The following is a 14,335-nucleotide window of genomic DNA, read 5'->3' as shown; positions in this document are numbered from 1 at the left end:
TTTGGTAGAGAAGATCGGACAGATTTCGCCAAGGCAAGCTGGGCAGTCGCCTATTGCTCCTATTCCAGATAACCCACTGTACCCTGTCTGAAAGGAAGTAACGCTAGAGTAGACTCGCGAAAAGTGTATAAGACACTTTTAAGATCAACTAAATAGCTAAGCCCAAGGGAAGTCGTTCGGGGAGGCCCTCCCTAATTCCACAAGGGTGAGAAGAAACACACACGATAACGAAACGTTGAATCATGTAGAACTCGTAGGGTAAATGCAAAGCAAAATAGGAAGAATATGCAGTAAGCTAAGCGAAGAGGTAAGCAAGGTTAGACTATACTACAACTACTAAACGTGTTATTTCTACTACTACACTATTACTACATAAAAAAAAATAAAAACGTCTACAATCAACAATTACTTCAAATAAAATAAACTACAAAAACCATGCAAAATAAAAAATTAATTTAATTGTGTCTAATAGAACATGCAAGATATAGAAGTATTTTAACTACGGGATCTTCTTTGTCTTCTCCCTCGTCGATCTGAAACAGATACGGTGGTAACAGATTAATAAAGAGCAATTGAAATTAAATATATCAAACATTCTCACCTTAATTAACTGTAAATTGTAACGTTCCAAAGTTTGCAGTTGTGGAAAGCAAATGAAATCCAAGAGGAATCTATAGCAGCAAATTTATCTTTTTGATAGAGTTCAAATACATCTCTAGTTGCTCTCTCATCCTTTGAGAATTAACTGCATAATGTTGCAAGGTGGAGGCGAAAACTGCAAATCAAGAACAAACTCCAGGAAAACGCCACCCATGTAGACATCAGTTGTTCAGAATGGCCAAATTGATCTTTAATTCTCTTTCACTTATTGGAAAATCTGCAGAAATGGGCAAAAAAACGTATTATTTATGGATTAATTACACTCCTATATAAGATAAAAAAACACAATAAAGACACGCACCAAGAAACAACTAAAATAGCTGAATTATAAAATGATGATCTATATCAAGACAAATAAATGTGAAATAATCATGGATGCACCATAACATCAACTTATGCAGTAGACAATATTTGTTTAGAAAAGTACCACAGGTGCATGATAATATCACTTAATTGTTACAATAAATAAATAAATAAAATGCTGTAGATGCTTGAAAAGTCAACTTATCCTGTGGGCAATACTATAAATACATGATAACTTCAATTTATGCTGTAAAGAGCGACTAAAAATGATTATTATATGCAATCTTACCTTAATTAACTGCAGAAAGTAGCGTTCTAGAGTATATAAGTGTGATGAGCAAGCCAAATTGGGGAGAGATACCACTGCACACAATTTCAGTTTGGTAGTTTCCAAAGAAAAATTAATAGATGCATAACATATCAATGAGCAAATTAAATATCGCATTCTAAAATCAAAAATTTAATAAAAACACTGTTTTCTTTTTCCTAATCTACCTAATTTTCTATTTTTCTATACTTAATTCAAGATATATACATACGTACATATTTAAAACCATAGATGCACGATAACAACCTGTACATTGGAACTACTAAATTAGCAATATATCCATTTTATCATACAATCTATTTTATTCTAATAAACGTAATCTAAATTTTACATAGGGTTGTATTTTTTTTTTAATGAAGTATTTTTGATGCGGCAACTGCAAAAACTCGAAAATTGCAAAGGGTTATGTTTAGGAAGTTTACGTCTATTTATGCAAGTTAGTGCTACTTTGTCGGCGATTTATAGGCAAAATATCAATACTTTTACTGTGAAGGAAGGAACAAGAGATTAAATATGATGCATTTTATTACAAATATTGATACCAGGTGTTAGAGTATTACTGGAAGCTAATAATCACGATTGAGAAAAAGTAAGGTTATTTTGATATTACTTTACTAAATGCATATATTTGGTGGAAAAACACGACCTGCATGCCATGGAAACTGATGAAGATGAAAGAGAGCCAACTGTCGGTACTGCACAAATTCGCAACTTGGTCGAATTTAAAAGATATGAAGCAAGACTTCAAGGGGCATGTCAGTACGACTTTGAAAAAGTATTACTTCAATATGCCAGTAAAAATGTATTTTCCTATCCTGCGTTTAGTAAAATTTGGAAAGAATCAAATCTTAACTTACTTTTCGCGTTAGTAAATTCAATTATGTATATTTAATAAACTAACAGAATAACTATTTTAGAGGACAACAATATGGTGATGATATAGGAAGATTCACAGAGATTTGTATGTATACGGCACTTAAATTATTTATATTTCCTAAAGATATATACACTGAAGTTGGTGCTTTCTACCTACTCTATGCACTCTATTACCGACAACCCGTTAAGTAAGTACTACATTTACATAATACACCTACCAGATGATTCTTAACACTCCAGTATTATAGAGACTTCATTAAGATAAGGTTTACACATAGGGCTTACAAGAATCTCATGAAGTTGGTGAACAAAATGAGAACCAAAAAGCAATATGACTTTCTTTACATTTATGGAAGATTACGTTTGGTAAAAGCTTTTTATTATGTGGCCACAGTGACACCACTAGGGATTAGTTCAAATGAAATGAATCTTCAGGAAATTACACCAGATACCTTTATAAATAGAAAAATTGATTTAACTGAAAGAATCACAAATTTATTAGCAGAAAACTTGGATGACATCAGGCAGATACAAAGTGAATATGTAACAGCTGTAAGACAGTGTTCATGTAAGCATCTAGTTTATTTATTAAATATTATGCTAAATAATTTACATTTTAATTTGGCCGTTTTCTTAATAAATAAATGATTATTGTCTTTTGCAATATGAAATATATATTTTTAATAATGTCTCTGTTCTAGTGCAATACCCTGATCTAGAAATTAGTTCTGACTTGAGCTTTATGCAAGAAACTGAGCAACTTGAGAACTGTGTGAAAACAGGAGGAATTATACACTTTGTACATTCTAGTGATACAAACACACAGTCGGTTGACAAAAGAAAATCGGAATTAAAGAAAAGGGCTTACCAACAAACCAATAAAACGTACAGGGAAAAACTTAGTGATAAATCTGCAAATTATTTACGTTTACTGAAGAGTGAACCTTTAAAAGATGATCCTGATAATTAAACAATAAATTATTGTATAACAATGTTTTACTAATTTTATGTTTTAATGGATACTATGATGCGATAAGAAGTACCAATTACTGACTCTTTACTAAAATAAAATAAAGGAGAAAAAAATTTGAATACTGTTTCTTAATATCCACCATAATTTAAATCTAATGCATTTATTGCATCGATTTTAATCAAGTTCGAAATGAAAACTCGCAAATAAATAAACCAAATAAAACAATATATTTTTAGATACAAAACCCTGAAATACTTACCACAGACTCATAACCATCTGGAAAAGTTAAAATCCTCTCATGAATGTTTGCACTCTTTGCTGCTTGAATAACATCAGCATCGGTCGCTGATAGTCGTCCATATTTGATGTTATATCTTAAAATGATAATCAATTAATAATACAATTAATCAACTAAAACAACCATAATTTAAATTGTACTTTGTTTTCTTACTTGATGGTATTATTAAAGAGTACGGTGTCCTGAGGGACAACACCTATTGCCCTTCGGAGGGACTCTTGTGTCACAGTTTTTATATTTTGTCCATCAATAACTATAGACCCCGTCTCAACATCATAAAATCTAAACAACAATCTAATTATCGTACTTTTGCCGCTGCCCGAAGGTCCAACCTAAATTNCCATATTTGTTACTCTATCAGTTAATATTTAATTTTAACAGTAAATATTGATATAAAATATATAATATGTATCTTTATGGTAGGTACTATTACCGTTTCTGTGTATAAGCAATTTTTTTCAAAAAACAATAATGAATAAATAGTATTGGTCACAAAAAGGCACAGCATAGGCTTATATTGACTTTAGCAGTATCAGGAAAACCAAATAATTAAATAAAATAAAATGTTTGTGCTGCAAAAATAAATTTTAAAAAAAGAACGATGTATTAATGCCATAACAAATTATGTAGAACTTCTTTGTGTAATTAAGTATGTAGTTGGTCGAGAATATATATATTAAGTGAAACTAATTTTATACTGTTTCTTTTGAATATGAAAATATATCAATTTGTTTGACTTAGAAAACCTGTGCTTTCAGAAAGAAAAAAGATAAATTAGAAAATACAAAATTTACAATACTTTGGTTGGAGGCAGGTTGTTGCTTAGTTGTGATTGGCATCGTTCTTGACAGCATTATTTGTAGAGGCTCCACTGGTCAATGACACTAAAATATTAATTTAGCTGAGTATCATGCAATACCTACACAACCCAATAAACTTACCAATCATTATAATAAGAATTATAAGTGCTATTATTCCAATAATAATCATCATCTTCAGGTTTTTCCACCAATACTTCCTTTTCAACTTTTGTGCTTGTTGTTCAAATCTTTTACCCCCTTCTTGAAGTGCATCAGCTCTACTGTCCAACTCTGACAATCTCTGGTCTCTTTCCAAAACCTTTTCAACATTCATTCTCATAATACCAACAACCTCGTTCACTTGCTCTTGAGTTTGTTGCAACATGTTGTTCTTGGGGCCGGACTGACTACCTGAAGCATTCTCCATTGTTCCTATAATATTTGAAATGACTAATTTTTGACCTGTTGCATGCTAAATAACCTGTTGCTTTAGAATAACTTTTCGAACAAAATGTTGTAAATTAATAGTAAATAAATTTATAAAAGCATCTTCAACCATAATTAGTATGTAAAAGAGATTTTAATATGTATAATTAAATTTCAAAGTGCAATACGTATAATAAAAATGGGAGAATGTATACATGAAAATTAAGACAAGAAGATAGCATTTCATATTTCTAATAAATGAAATGGATACTGTGGAATGTTATTAACGTACTTACGTGAATAGTTAAATGCGTTTTCTACAATAACACTCTAAAATTAAACGAATTATCACTAAATGTTATCAATAAACGAAACAAATGTCACCAACGTCATATGTATGTTACTTATCTGGGGATATTTAATAGTTACTTTTAGTTACATGGTTACACCCTGTTATTACCAATTTAAAATTCGAATAATAGCGCGCCGAATTGCAATATGTGATAACACAATGCTTAATCCGTGTTTAAACATTAAAATGAATATTATTAAGTTATATATATAAAACAATACGCACCTAATAAATGTTTGCTACCACACACCATAAAACTTTCAACTTCACATTACTGAAAACATAAAAACTTTGGATCATTTTAGAAGGAATTACAAATATTTTTTTGTGACTGTTACTATCTTTAATAATAGAGAAAAAGGTGAAAAGTGAAAAATATTTGAATTTCTTTTAATTGGATTTCTAAGATGATCTATTTATACGTCTACTTCATTCAACAGGCAAAAACAAAAATAATAAACAAAACAATTAATTAAATTAATTATGAGTGATACTGAGAAGCGCTTTATTTTATGTTCGTGGAGTCTTCTAGGCTCTTCTCAATACTTGTCTCAACAGAACTTGCTTCTTTATTGTCCAATTGCTGCTTCCACATGTTCGAATAAACACCTTCCTGACCAATTAAGTGTTCGTGTCTGGTAAAAAAAAAATTAAAACGTAATAACAACATAATTACTAGAATAGCAATAACGAAATGAGTGATCTGTTTCTATACTTTTTGTAATAAAATTTCAAATATTGACACTCCAAGTATATTAAATAAATAAGCTTTAAGCTTGAGGGGCCGTTTGATAAAGCGTCTAGGACACCCTATATATATTACGTTAAAAAGCAACACTTACTTTCCCCTTTCTACAATTTCCCCATCCTTTAAAACTATAATTTCGTCTGCATGAATTATTGTAGACAATCTGTGCGCCACAATGATTGTAGTGCTGTAAGACAGTGTTCATGTAAGCATCTAGTTTANTGAATATTTCTTTCGGTTTCAGTGTCCAAAGCGCTAGTCGCCTCGTCTAAAAGAACTATAGCCGGAGCTTTCAGGATCGTTCTGGCTATTGCTACCCTTTGTTTCTCACCACCACTTAATTTTAAACCCCTTTCACCCACCTATTAATATTTACCATCAGAACCATACAAAAAAGGATACAGAAGTCAAAAAAATAATAAATAAACCAAATAAAACAATATATTTTTAGATACAAAACCCTGAAATACTTACCACAGACTCATAACCATCTGGAAAAGTTAAAATCCTCTCATGAATGTTTGCACTCTTTGCTGCTTGAATAACATCAGCATCGGTCGCTGATAGTCGTCCATATTTGATGTTATATCTTAAAATGATAATCAATTAATAATACAATTAATCAACTAAAACAACCATAATTTAAATTGTACTTTGTTTTCTTACTTGATGGTATTATTAAAGAGTACGGTGTCCTGAGGGACAACACCTATTGCCCTTCGGAGGGACTCTTGTGTCACAGTTTTTATATTTTGTCCATCAATAACTATAGACCCCGTCTCAACATCATAAAATCTAAACAACAATCTAATTATCGTACTTTTGCCGCTGCCCGAAGGTCCAACCTAAATTGAAAAACAATTTTCAAAATAAAATTTTTGTCTTTTACTAATACAAATCCAAAATTAACAAAAAATAATAATAAAACAGAAAACAGAAATTAATTAAAATAACATTAATATCAATTTCAATTTTATTTTTTACATGTTACTTTTCGACATATGTAAATATAATTATTTTTTGTAATAATTGATGGATTAAATAAATATAGTAAAATTTCAAACTAAAGATAAACGCGAATGTTTATCAGCGTATCTCAATAATTTGCGACAATTTTGTACTATAACATTAAGGTGATTAGTGATAATTAGTAATAACTTGTTTTAAGTAAAAGAGAAAGCTTACCAAAGCTACAGTTTTTCCAGCAGGTGCCCTAAACGTGACATTTTTCAGCACAATCCTTTCAGGAATGTAGCCAAATGTCACATTATTAAATTCAATAGTGGCTCCCTTAACGTTGAGCGGTCCAGCGCCTGGGGCATCAATTACTTCCTGTTCTTCTCTTAAAAGATCAAACATGTTCTCCATGTCAACAAAATTTTTTTGTATTGCCCTAAAAAATAAACAAAATCAATAAAAATACAACGGGAAAGTATGTGGCACTAACCGATAGTATGTTCCAAACCAGTTTAAGGGAACATAAAGTTGGATTATGTAACTGGCAAAGAGAACATAGTCTCCAACGGTTAGACCGTCCTTATTTACCACTAAGAATACACAGAGAAGACTACCAGCCAAAAGACCGCCACATATTATGATATTTTGGACTGTATTTAAAATGTTTAATGTAACAATACTTTTCCACTCTTCATCCTAATTAAACAAAAGAATTTATATGTAAAAAAAACATTGTCAAATTAATCTACCGAGATGGGAACAAAGTGAAAATACAGTCTCAAGTTCAATAAGAGCCTGTTCACTGAGAAATGAATCCTTTAATGCTTTGGAGAATAACTACGTCTAAATCACACAAAACATGTCATTTGTGCACCTTCTAGCCCATTTCCTCATTAAAAGGCAACCTCGGTAATCTTTCATTTGCAATTAGAACTTGATATGGGACGATTTATTTACCTGAAAATTTAAAACTGCGTCCCTAAAGGCCTCCACTTCATACTGTTCGGCCCCATAATACTTAACAGTTTCAAAATTGAGTAATGAGTCTACGCTTCGAGCTCTTGTAGCATTGTCAGCCAAATTCATTCGTCTTTGGTATTTTGTTCGCCATTCAGTTACAACTATAGTCAAAGCTGAAACAATCAATAAATAAAGATCAGAAAAGGGCTCACAATACCTAATAAATAAATAAATCTATTACAGAAGCTTCAAAACAAAATATTTGAAAGGGTTCAACATACTAATAAAGAATAATTGACTTTCCATTTACCTATGTATAAAGTCATTGTAACAAAGACTATAAGTCCAAACCAACCATTAAAGACGGCAACAAAATAGGCAACAGCAATTATAATGTCTATTATTGTAGGTAGTATAGAAAAAAGGATATAATTCAGTAAATTATTAATACTATCAGTTCCCCTGTCCATTACACGTAGGACTTCCCCCGTTTTCCTGTTCAAATGCCATCGTAAAGACAGACTATGCAAGTGTTTAAATAAAGAAACCTAAAAATAAATAAAAAAATATGTACCTAATAAAAGGGGTTTACATTCTTTCTATTTATCAGACATTATGATGTAAGACAATTACACTTCATTTATTTAAAAATATTCTACCCATAAATGAATATACTTGAAAAAATTGATAACATGATTATCTTAATTTGATTTAGAAATTTAGAAAACCCTGACTTACTTCTATTTCTCTTGTCGTATACTGTTGAATTCTTATCCATAAAAACGACCTAAGATTATTTAACAGTCCCATGCCCCCCGTTCCACCCCCTTGCAAGAATTTAAAGGCCACATACGTAAGAATTAAGTCCCATCTAAACACCATGGAACTCACTGTCATGCTGTCCACTGAAAAATATAAAATTACATTTAATTTTTTTTTTATAAATATATAACAACATATCAAACATCGCCTTATTTTTAACATCAAATTTCAAAAATATCCACTTGTGACACAAAAACAAATACATAAAAATGTACTGAAGTTATAATTCTAGACAATAAAGAAATGATATAAAATTATTTTTAGAGTTTTAATCGATCATGATGTATCAAAAAGAAGATGAAATTTACCCTTTAATTCGTTCAGCTGTGATTTATCGTGCGTGCTCATGAGAACTAAAAGGTTTGAAATCACGATCCACAGTTTGGATAAATTACCGACCGAGAACTTAATGCTAAACCAAACCGTTTACATTAACTTACCTATCAATTTATTATAAATGGGTACATAAAGATTGATAATCCTTCCACCAGTGAGAAGAATAAAACAAAAAATTACTCGTAACTGGAGGAGCAGAGACTTCTTTGGCCACAAAAATGGGGCCAAAGTTCTGATTTTTTTCCAAAAGTTTCTCCATGTTGACTGATTATCATTCTGGGACTACAAAAAATACAAAAAGCATTAGATTTCACATTAATTACAGACAAAAAAAAATGAAAAATGGAATGTTCAGAAATGAAATTTTAAAAAACAAAGAAAATTTATAAAGGTATTACAATCTTAGTTTGGGATAACATGTCCTTCCATATTGTTTTTCCTTATTATACAAAAATTATTTATTAATATAAAGCAAATAAAATAGTTTAAAATAATGTAAAATATTTTGACAATGACATAAGAAAGTGGGTTATAAAAAGATACTGACAAATTTTAAAAATCTACTTATTAAACCGAGTGGTATACCTTGAACGATAATTTTACGTGTAAATTCTGGAATTCGACTCCACTGGCTCTTACACGATTCCTGAGACTGCTACGTCTTTTATTCAACCTACTACTGTAAGTCGGTCTTATTTTAAAAAATCTATAAAAATTACTCATTTTAATTTTCCATATTCATCATTTTACAACTCACAAGTAATCCCTATTCGAAAGGAAAAATACGAAAATCCCACTTTAAATAAATTTAGCTACACGCCCCCCTTAACCCTATTTGCTAAATGTGACGGAAATATTACAAAAATAACTTGTAACTTGATCTGTACTATATGTTACTTTTGATTAAATAATTTCATAAGATCACAAAATTGTCCACAAGACAGATAAGAATTTTTAACATTTAAATTACAATGAAGACCAAGCATCCTGTATAATAGAAAAGCACAAATAAATAATGTACATTATAATAATTGATAACTTATGAATGAATAAATAATACTCACAGTTCTAGGAAGATTAATATTTCCTGTAGAGTCATTCAGTCTGAAGTAATCTGTCTCCCCAATGATTCCAGGAGCTTTCAGCCCTAACACAAAAATTATCAGGCAAGAAATGTACCTCAACACAAACAATGACATCTCTATTTGATCTGATAAGCTGGACAAAGAAAAAAATATCAAATAATGATTAAAAGTTACAAAGAGAATGTCTTACTTTCTTAATCCAAACCACCAGTTCTTCTGTCCTAAATTAACAAATGCTAAATTTTCTGATATAAATATAAGAGTCCAAAATATCAGGAGGATTAGCCCATGCCCACGTGTAGGTATTGAAGGCAACAAATACTTTCTCTCATACTTAACAACTAACAAAGAAAATGGATACATAAACGACGTCAGAATAAGGGATAGTATCTACAAAAAACACTGAAATCAAAATCTTACAATCACAAAATTAAAGGAAATTTAACTCACCATGTAACCATAAACAGTTTTATCATTAATAACCGTGGCTTGCAAAATAAACCTAGTAATCTCAAGGACTGGTATAAAGAGTGTGAAAAAGATTTGGGCATTATACAATTTCGATTTGTGTAATTGACTTGGGGACACAACAGTTCCATATTTCTTATATATAAATAGTTGTATTGAACCTGCTATAAGGATAAATCCTGCTATTATAGCAGGTGATATTGTATCCATGAAACATTGGGTTGTGCCATGATTAACCCACACTTGTGAGAAGGTGATATTTGGGGGGCAGTAATGCATTTTTGAAACTTAACCTAAAATTCGAAAATTATTCAGCATAAAGTTTACAAGTTTTTTCAGTCGTAAACGATAGATAGAGATATGCAAATATGTCACTGGAACAAACAATAACGTAAATCAATTACCTTAATTTATTTTTATATTTATCAGAAGTTGGGGTTATCCAATTTGCGACGTAACCGATTGGCCATATCACTCGAAGTCTTCAACTGCGGTTATTTAATTATACAGTTTAATACCGTTTAATACCTTCCTGGTAGGAAGAAATATTTTCTGAACCGTTTCGAACTTTGATAAAGCCTATATCATTCATTTATGTCACAATTTTGCTTGACTCATGAAGGATGACATTTGTTTTTGTTTGTAAAGAAATGTTTTACTAGTTAATTCTTTGCTGAGCTACAAGTTGCCTACATAATTAGCTCTTCCTTTAAGTTGTAATATCTTTCTGTAGAATAAACCTGCAACAAAAATAATATCACTAGAACGAAGTATCTTAATGGAGGATTAGGAATTAATATAAATTTTGCTTTCAAAAAGCATTAATTTTGACTTTTAAAGCATATTTAGAATTCTTCAGAATGCTACTTGCTTAACATGTCTGTATTTGAAGTTGCATAACCACTGTACATTTTTGGCGGCACAAGTTTCAAAAAGTAATACAGTCTGTTTAATTCAATCTACAGCTTGTTTAGAGAGAAGGATATTATTTTTTATTCCTAATAAAAGTTTTTCACTATTTTGGACTACTTAACAATTATTTACTTAAGTCTAAACATTATTTACATGTAAAACGAGTGTTTTCAAGATTAGATAAACGCTATATATATTATCAAAGTTACGGAATTATTTTGTTTTAGTGAAACAAACATTAGGAAGCAATATGCATTTAAAAATAATTTAAACACAAATGTTTTTAATAAAATATGATTCCTTTGCCTCGTTTCGTCGAAAAGACACTAACAATGTACATTTCGCAAAATGTAATAACAGATTTTTAACTTTAAGAATTGCGAAAATATGGTAAATCAAAATGTTTACAAAGGTAATATTTCTTTTACAAAAGGACATAACTAGGTCAGCCACGGTTAGGTCATCATCACGTGCGACGATCAAAATTTGCAAAAATTGAAGGAAAACGCGACTATTACGTATGAATATGCCCAAAAGTTTTAAAAAAAAGGCATATGAAGTATATCAGCGACATTGGCCTTCTTAAGTCAAGCACATTACAGTAATTAATTATTTCAGGGCCAATATGCACCTCTGTGTGCATATTTATACTATAAAGTAATAAATAAACTTTGTTTTATTGTGGAGAAAGGCGTAGAATTATTATCACGTTGTAATAAAAACGAGTAATAATAATAAACACATTTTACTGCATACACAACTTCTGATTTATTTTGAATTTTATTCTTAATGAAATTAGTATATTTTTGTATAAAAAAATAGCAAAATTTACAAAAAAACACTAGGTATGTGTTTAAGAACGAAATTTTATTTTACTTCTACTTACCCACTTCATGTATAGCACGTACTATTGCATGTAAAATTAACTTAATATTGTCATAAATAATTTATGATTTTTTCTATGCCCATAATAAAAACGGGCTAATTACGAATGCGGACAAGCAGGTAAAATTCTAGAATCGTTCCCTTTTTTGTACTATCACTAACAAAAAAAATAAACGAGTCGCTAAAAAAATTTCTTATTTTTTAATTACTTTTCAGCAGCCAACTTTATACATAAACATCTGGTCAGTATATACAGAGTGATTGCTAATAATATTAAAGTATACCTTCGATTGTTAATCTGAATTAAAAAAATTGAACTTTCAACAAAACAAATAAGTAATTTTCGTTTGTTTTTCTTAACAAAACTTCAATATTTATGTTCTTGTTTTGTACATCAATGTTTCATTATTTTTAAGTATCGGAGTGACCGCAATGAATAGATAACGATTAATTAAGAGTTAAGAAGTTTAATACTGTAAAAAGGAAATTAATAGAGCTGGTCATTTTTATTAGTACACGACAGTACACCGTATTTTTTGGCACAAGATAAAACACTAATGCGACAAAATATTAGCACCTTTCGATAGTCAGTTTTGTATATTTTTGTGTTAGTGACGTAGATCATTTACAAAGCAAAACGGAAATACAATATTCAACACATTGATGACGTAGAGAACGGTACGTACTGTAATTTCGAAAATAATATATGACCTCTTCTATCAATGAAAAACAATTATAACGATGCGATGTCGACATAAAACTTTTTACTGTTTCTTGACCTAGACACGGCAAAACACTCCAGCACTTTCAATATTTCTTCTACATAACAAAATACTTACGTTTTTCTACGAAACAATAGGCAAAAACGTACCACATGACAAGACGAAAACAAAGAAGAATATCAAAAAGATATTCAGTTTTTTTTTCGTTGCATTGTTAAGTAGGTATAATTCAATTGTCTTGCATTTTATTAGCACTACAGATACGGACTAAGGACAATTTCGTTCAGTAGAAGTAATACTGCTTTTGTAAACAAGTGAGACATTAATTATTTCGGATTTATTTTATTAAATCTATTAACTGTAAATTATTTCTAATATTAATTTAATTTTGGTAATAATAATTTACACGATTTGACTTCTGTACATTACCACATAAATGCGGTCCTGTGCTATTTTGTTAACTGAATAGAATTTCTGACCGTTGACCCCGGGGTCAGTTTACTGATAAATCGACTAGCGTCCGACCTTTATTTCTTTACAGTTTTGTATTTTGTTAGATAAGATATCGCACTCGTTTGTCGGAAACACCCTGTATAGTGTGTCTAGTACAGTTTTAACTTTTTTTATTGTTTAAACAAACGACAAATCTCAAATTTTTATTTACCGGGCGTTTTATTGTTTGTTAATTCGTAAACTTCCTTTGTTTTTTTTTTATTCGAGTGAATTACTTCGGCGTGTAAAAAATCAACGGAGCGACAGACCAATCCACATAAGTACTCATTCTTATGTTTTAAATTACACTGGCAAGTATTTAACATATGCAATAAAATCATAAAAATGTGTTTTACAATGTCTACACATTCTGTAATAATTAATAAATGAAGGTGCTATAAAAAATATAAATTACAGATATGATTTACGACGGGATATTTGAGAAAGTTTAATTAAAATGGTTAAGCGTAAGCAGCTAATAAAAATTATTTTTCTTTGTTAATTAGGCCTTTACTAAGTCTTAAAAGTTCAATTTTCAATTTTACAGAACAAGAATTTTTATGTAAATATAAATTTTTGTTTAGTTTGTGAATTTAGTAATTTTCGTAAGTATTTTTAAGATAATTTTTTTGAATTGATGTCTTTTTTTTATAACTTTTCAAACTTGAAAATTCCCTAACAGACGAAGCGTAGTCGAATGTTAGTGTTTTATTCCATCAAAAAAAAAAAAACAAATGAACTTTGAAAAGACGTAGAAATAAAAAAAAATCAATTTATAATGAAATTTCACAAAATAACAGCGTTTTCAATTAATTACATTATTTTTTTTTTGACTTCAACAGAGATAAAATTCCACAATAGTGGAAATTTTTAATAACAAATTTATATGTCATATTGTTAAATAAACAAACGAATAAGTAAATATGTAAATA

At 30.0% G+C, this 14,335-nt stretch overlaps 4 protein-coding genes and 1 long non-coding RNA gene across 6 annotated transcripts in view; 1 reads left to right on the top strand and 4 right to left on the bottom strand.

The window, feature by feature from the left end:
* Positions 1-387: 387 nt before the first annotated feature.
* LOC112905662 lies at positions 388-1,444 on the bottom strand. The gene is made up of 3 exons (XR_003231933.1): positions 1,253-1,444; positions 602-877; positions 388-533 (listed from the first exon to the last, which is right to left on the bottom strand). It is a non-coding gene; the product is annotated as an uncharacterized LOC112905662 (long non-coding RNA).
* A 152-nt stretch (positions 1,445-1,596) lies between these two features.
* LOC108745167 (snRNA-activating protein complex subunit 1) lies at positions 1,597-3,259 on the top strand. 2 transcript variants are annotated; one of them, XM_018481284.2, is made up of 4 exons: positions 1,597-2,155; positions 2,209-2,355; positions 2,446-2,735; positions 2,869-3,259. In XM_018481284.2, exons 1-4 carry the CDS (start codon positions 1,947-1,949, stop codon positions 3,135-3,137), a joined length of 915 nt encoding a protein of 304 aa, XP_018336786.1. In that variant the 5' UTR covers positions 1,597-1,946; the 3' UTR covers positions 3,138-3,259. The 2 variants fall into 2 exon arrangements, with proteins under 2 accessions (XP_018336786.1, XP_018336777.1); XM_018481275.2 differs by having other exon boundaries at positions 1,600-2,155; positions 2,416-2,735.
* A 92-nt stretch (positions 3,260-3,351) lies between these two features.
* On the bottom strand, positions 3,352-3,946 carry LOC112905651 (ATP-binding cassette sub-family B member 6, mitochondrial-like). The gene is made up of 3 exons (XM_025978464.1): positions 3,932-3,946; positions 3,592-3,770; positions 3,352-3,514 (listed from the first exon to the last, which is right to left on the bottom strand). Exons 1-3 carry the CDS (start codon positions 3,944-3,946, stop codon positions 3,373-3,375), a joined length of 336 nt encoding a protein of 111 aa, XP_025834249.1. The 3' UTR covers positions 3,352-3,372.
* Positions 3,947-4,095: 149 nt separating this feature from the next.
* LOC108745178 (synaptobrevin-1) lies at positions 4,096-5,078 on the bottom strand. The gene is made up of 3 exons (XM_018481297.2): positions 4,961-5,078; positions 4,380-4,670; positions 4,096-4,322 (listed from the first exon to the last, which is right to left on the bottom strand). Exons 2-3 carry the CDS (start codon positions 4,663-4,665, stop codon positions 4,261-4,263), a joined length of 348 nt encoding a protein of 115 aa, XP_018336799.1. The 5' UTR covers positions 4,666-4,670; positions 4,961-5,078; the 3' UTR covers positions 4,096-4,260.
* Positions 5,079-5,390: 312 nt separating this feature from the next.
* Positions 5,391-14,335, bottom strand: part of LOC108745183 (ATP-binding cassette sub-family B member 6, mitochondrial) — a 42,051-nt gene continuing 33,106 nt past the window's right edge. Inside the window, 15 exon segments of the mRNA XM_025978495.1 lie at positions 5,391-5,651; positions 5,859-5,952; positions 5,955-6,126; positions 6,239-6,353; positions 6,431-6,609; positions 6,950-7,157; positions 7,212-7,417; positions 7,679-7,854; positions 7,992-8,229; positions 8,420-8,586; positions 8,944-9,121; positions 9,904-10,057; positions 10,115-10,314; positions 10,375-10,685; positions 10,797-11,132. Of these exon segments, the coding sequence (XP_025834280.1) occupies positions 5,522-5,651; positions 5,859-5,952; positions 5,955-6,126; positions 6,239-6,353; positions 6,431-6,609; positions 6,950-7,157; positions 7,212-7,417; positions 7,679-7,854; positions 7,992-8,229; positions 8,420-8,586; positions 8,944-9,121; positions 9,904-10,057; positions 10,115-10,314; positions 10,375-10,671 (2,514 nt within the window). The 5' untranslated portion in view covers positions 10,672-10,685; positions 10,797-11,132 and the 3' untranslated portion in view covers positions 5,391-5,521.

This window comes from Agrilus planipennis, unplaced genomic scaffold, assembly GCF_000699045.2.
Source record: "Agrilus planipennis isolate EAB-ADULT unplaced genomic scaffold, Apla_2.0 scaffold6, whole genome shotgun sequence".
Taxonomy (NCBI): Eukaryota; Metazoa; Arthropoda; class Insecta; order Coleoptera; family Buprestidae; genus Agrilus; species Agrilus planipennis.
The sequence above is the reverse complement of the archived record's forward strand: the minus strand, read 5'-3'. Positions and strand labels throughout refer to the sequence as shown.

Bases quoted from the DNA above. Each gene is read 5' to 3' on its own strand.
- LOC108745167 (XM_018481275.2), top strand. From the start codon at position 1,947: ATGGAAACTGATGAAGATGAAAGAGAGCCAACTGTCGGTACTGCACAA. The intron at 2,156-2,208 runs GTTAGTAAATTC...TAACTATTTTAG, and splicing joins AATCTTAACTTACTTTTCGC to AGGACAACAATATGGTGATG. The intron at 2,736-2,868 runs GTAAGCATCTAG...TCTCTGTTCTAG, and splicing joins AGCTGTAAGACAGTGTTCAT to TGCAATACCCTGATCTAGAA.
- LOC108745178 (XM_018481297.2), bottom strand. From the start codon at position 4,665: ATGGAGAATGCTTCAGGTAGTCAGTCCGGCCCCAAGAACAACATGTTG. The intron at 4,323-4,379 runs GTAAGTTTATTG...TTAATATTTTAG, and splicing joins AATTCTTATTATAATGATTG to TGTCATTGACCAGTGGAGCC.
- LOC112905651 (XM_025978464.1), bottom strand. The intron at 3,515-3,591 runs GTAAGAAAACAA...TATCATTTTAAG, and splicing joins CTCTTTAATAATACCATCAA to ATATAACATCAAATATGGAC.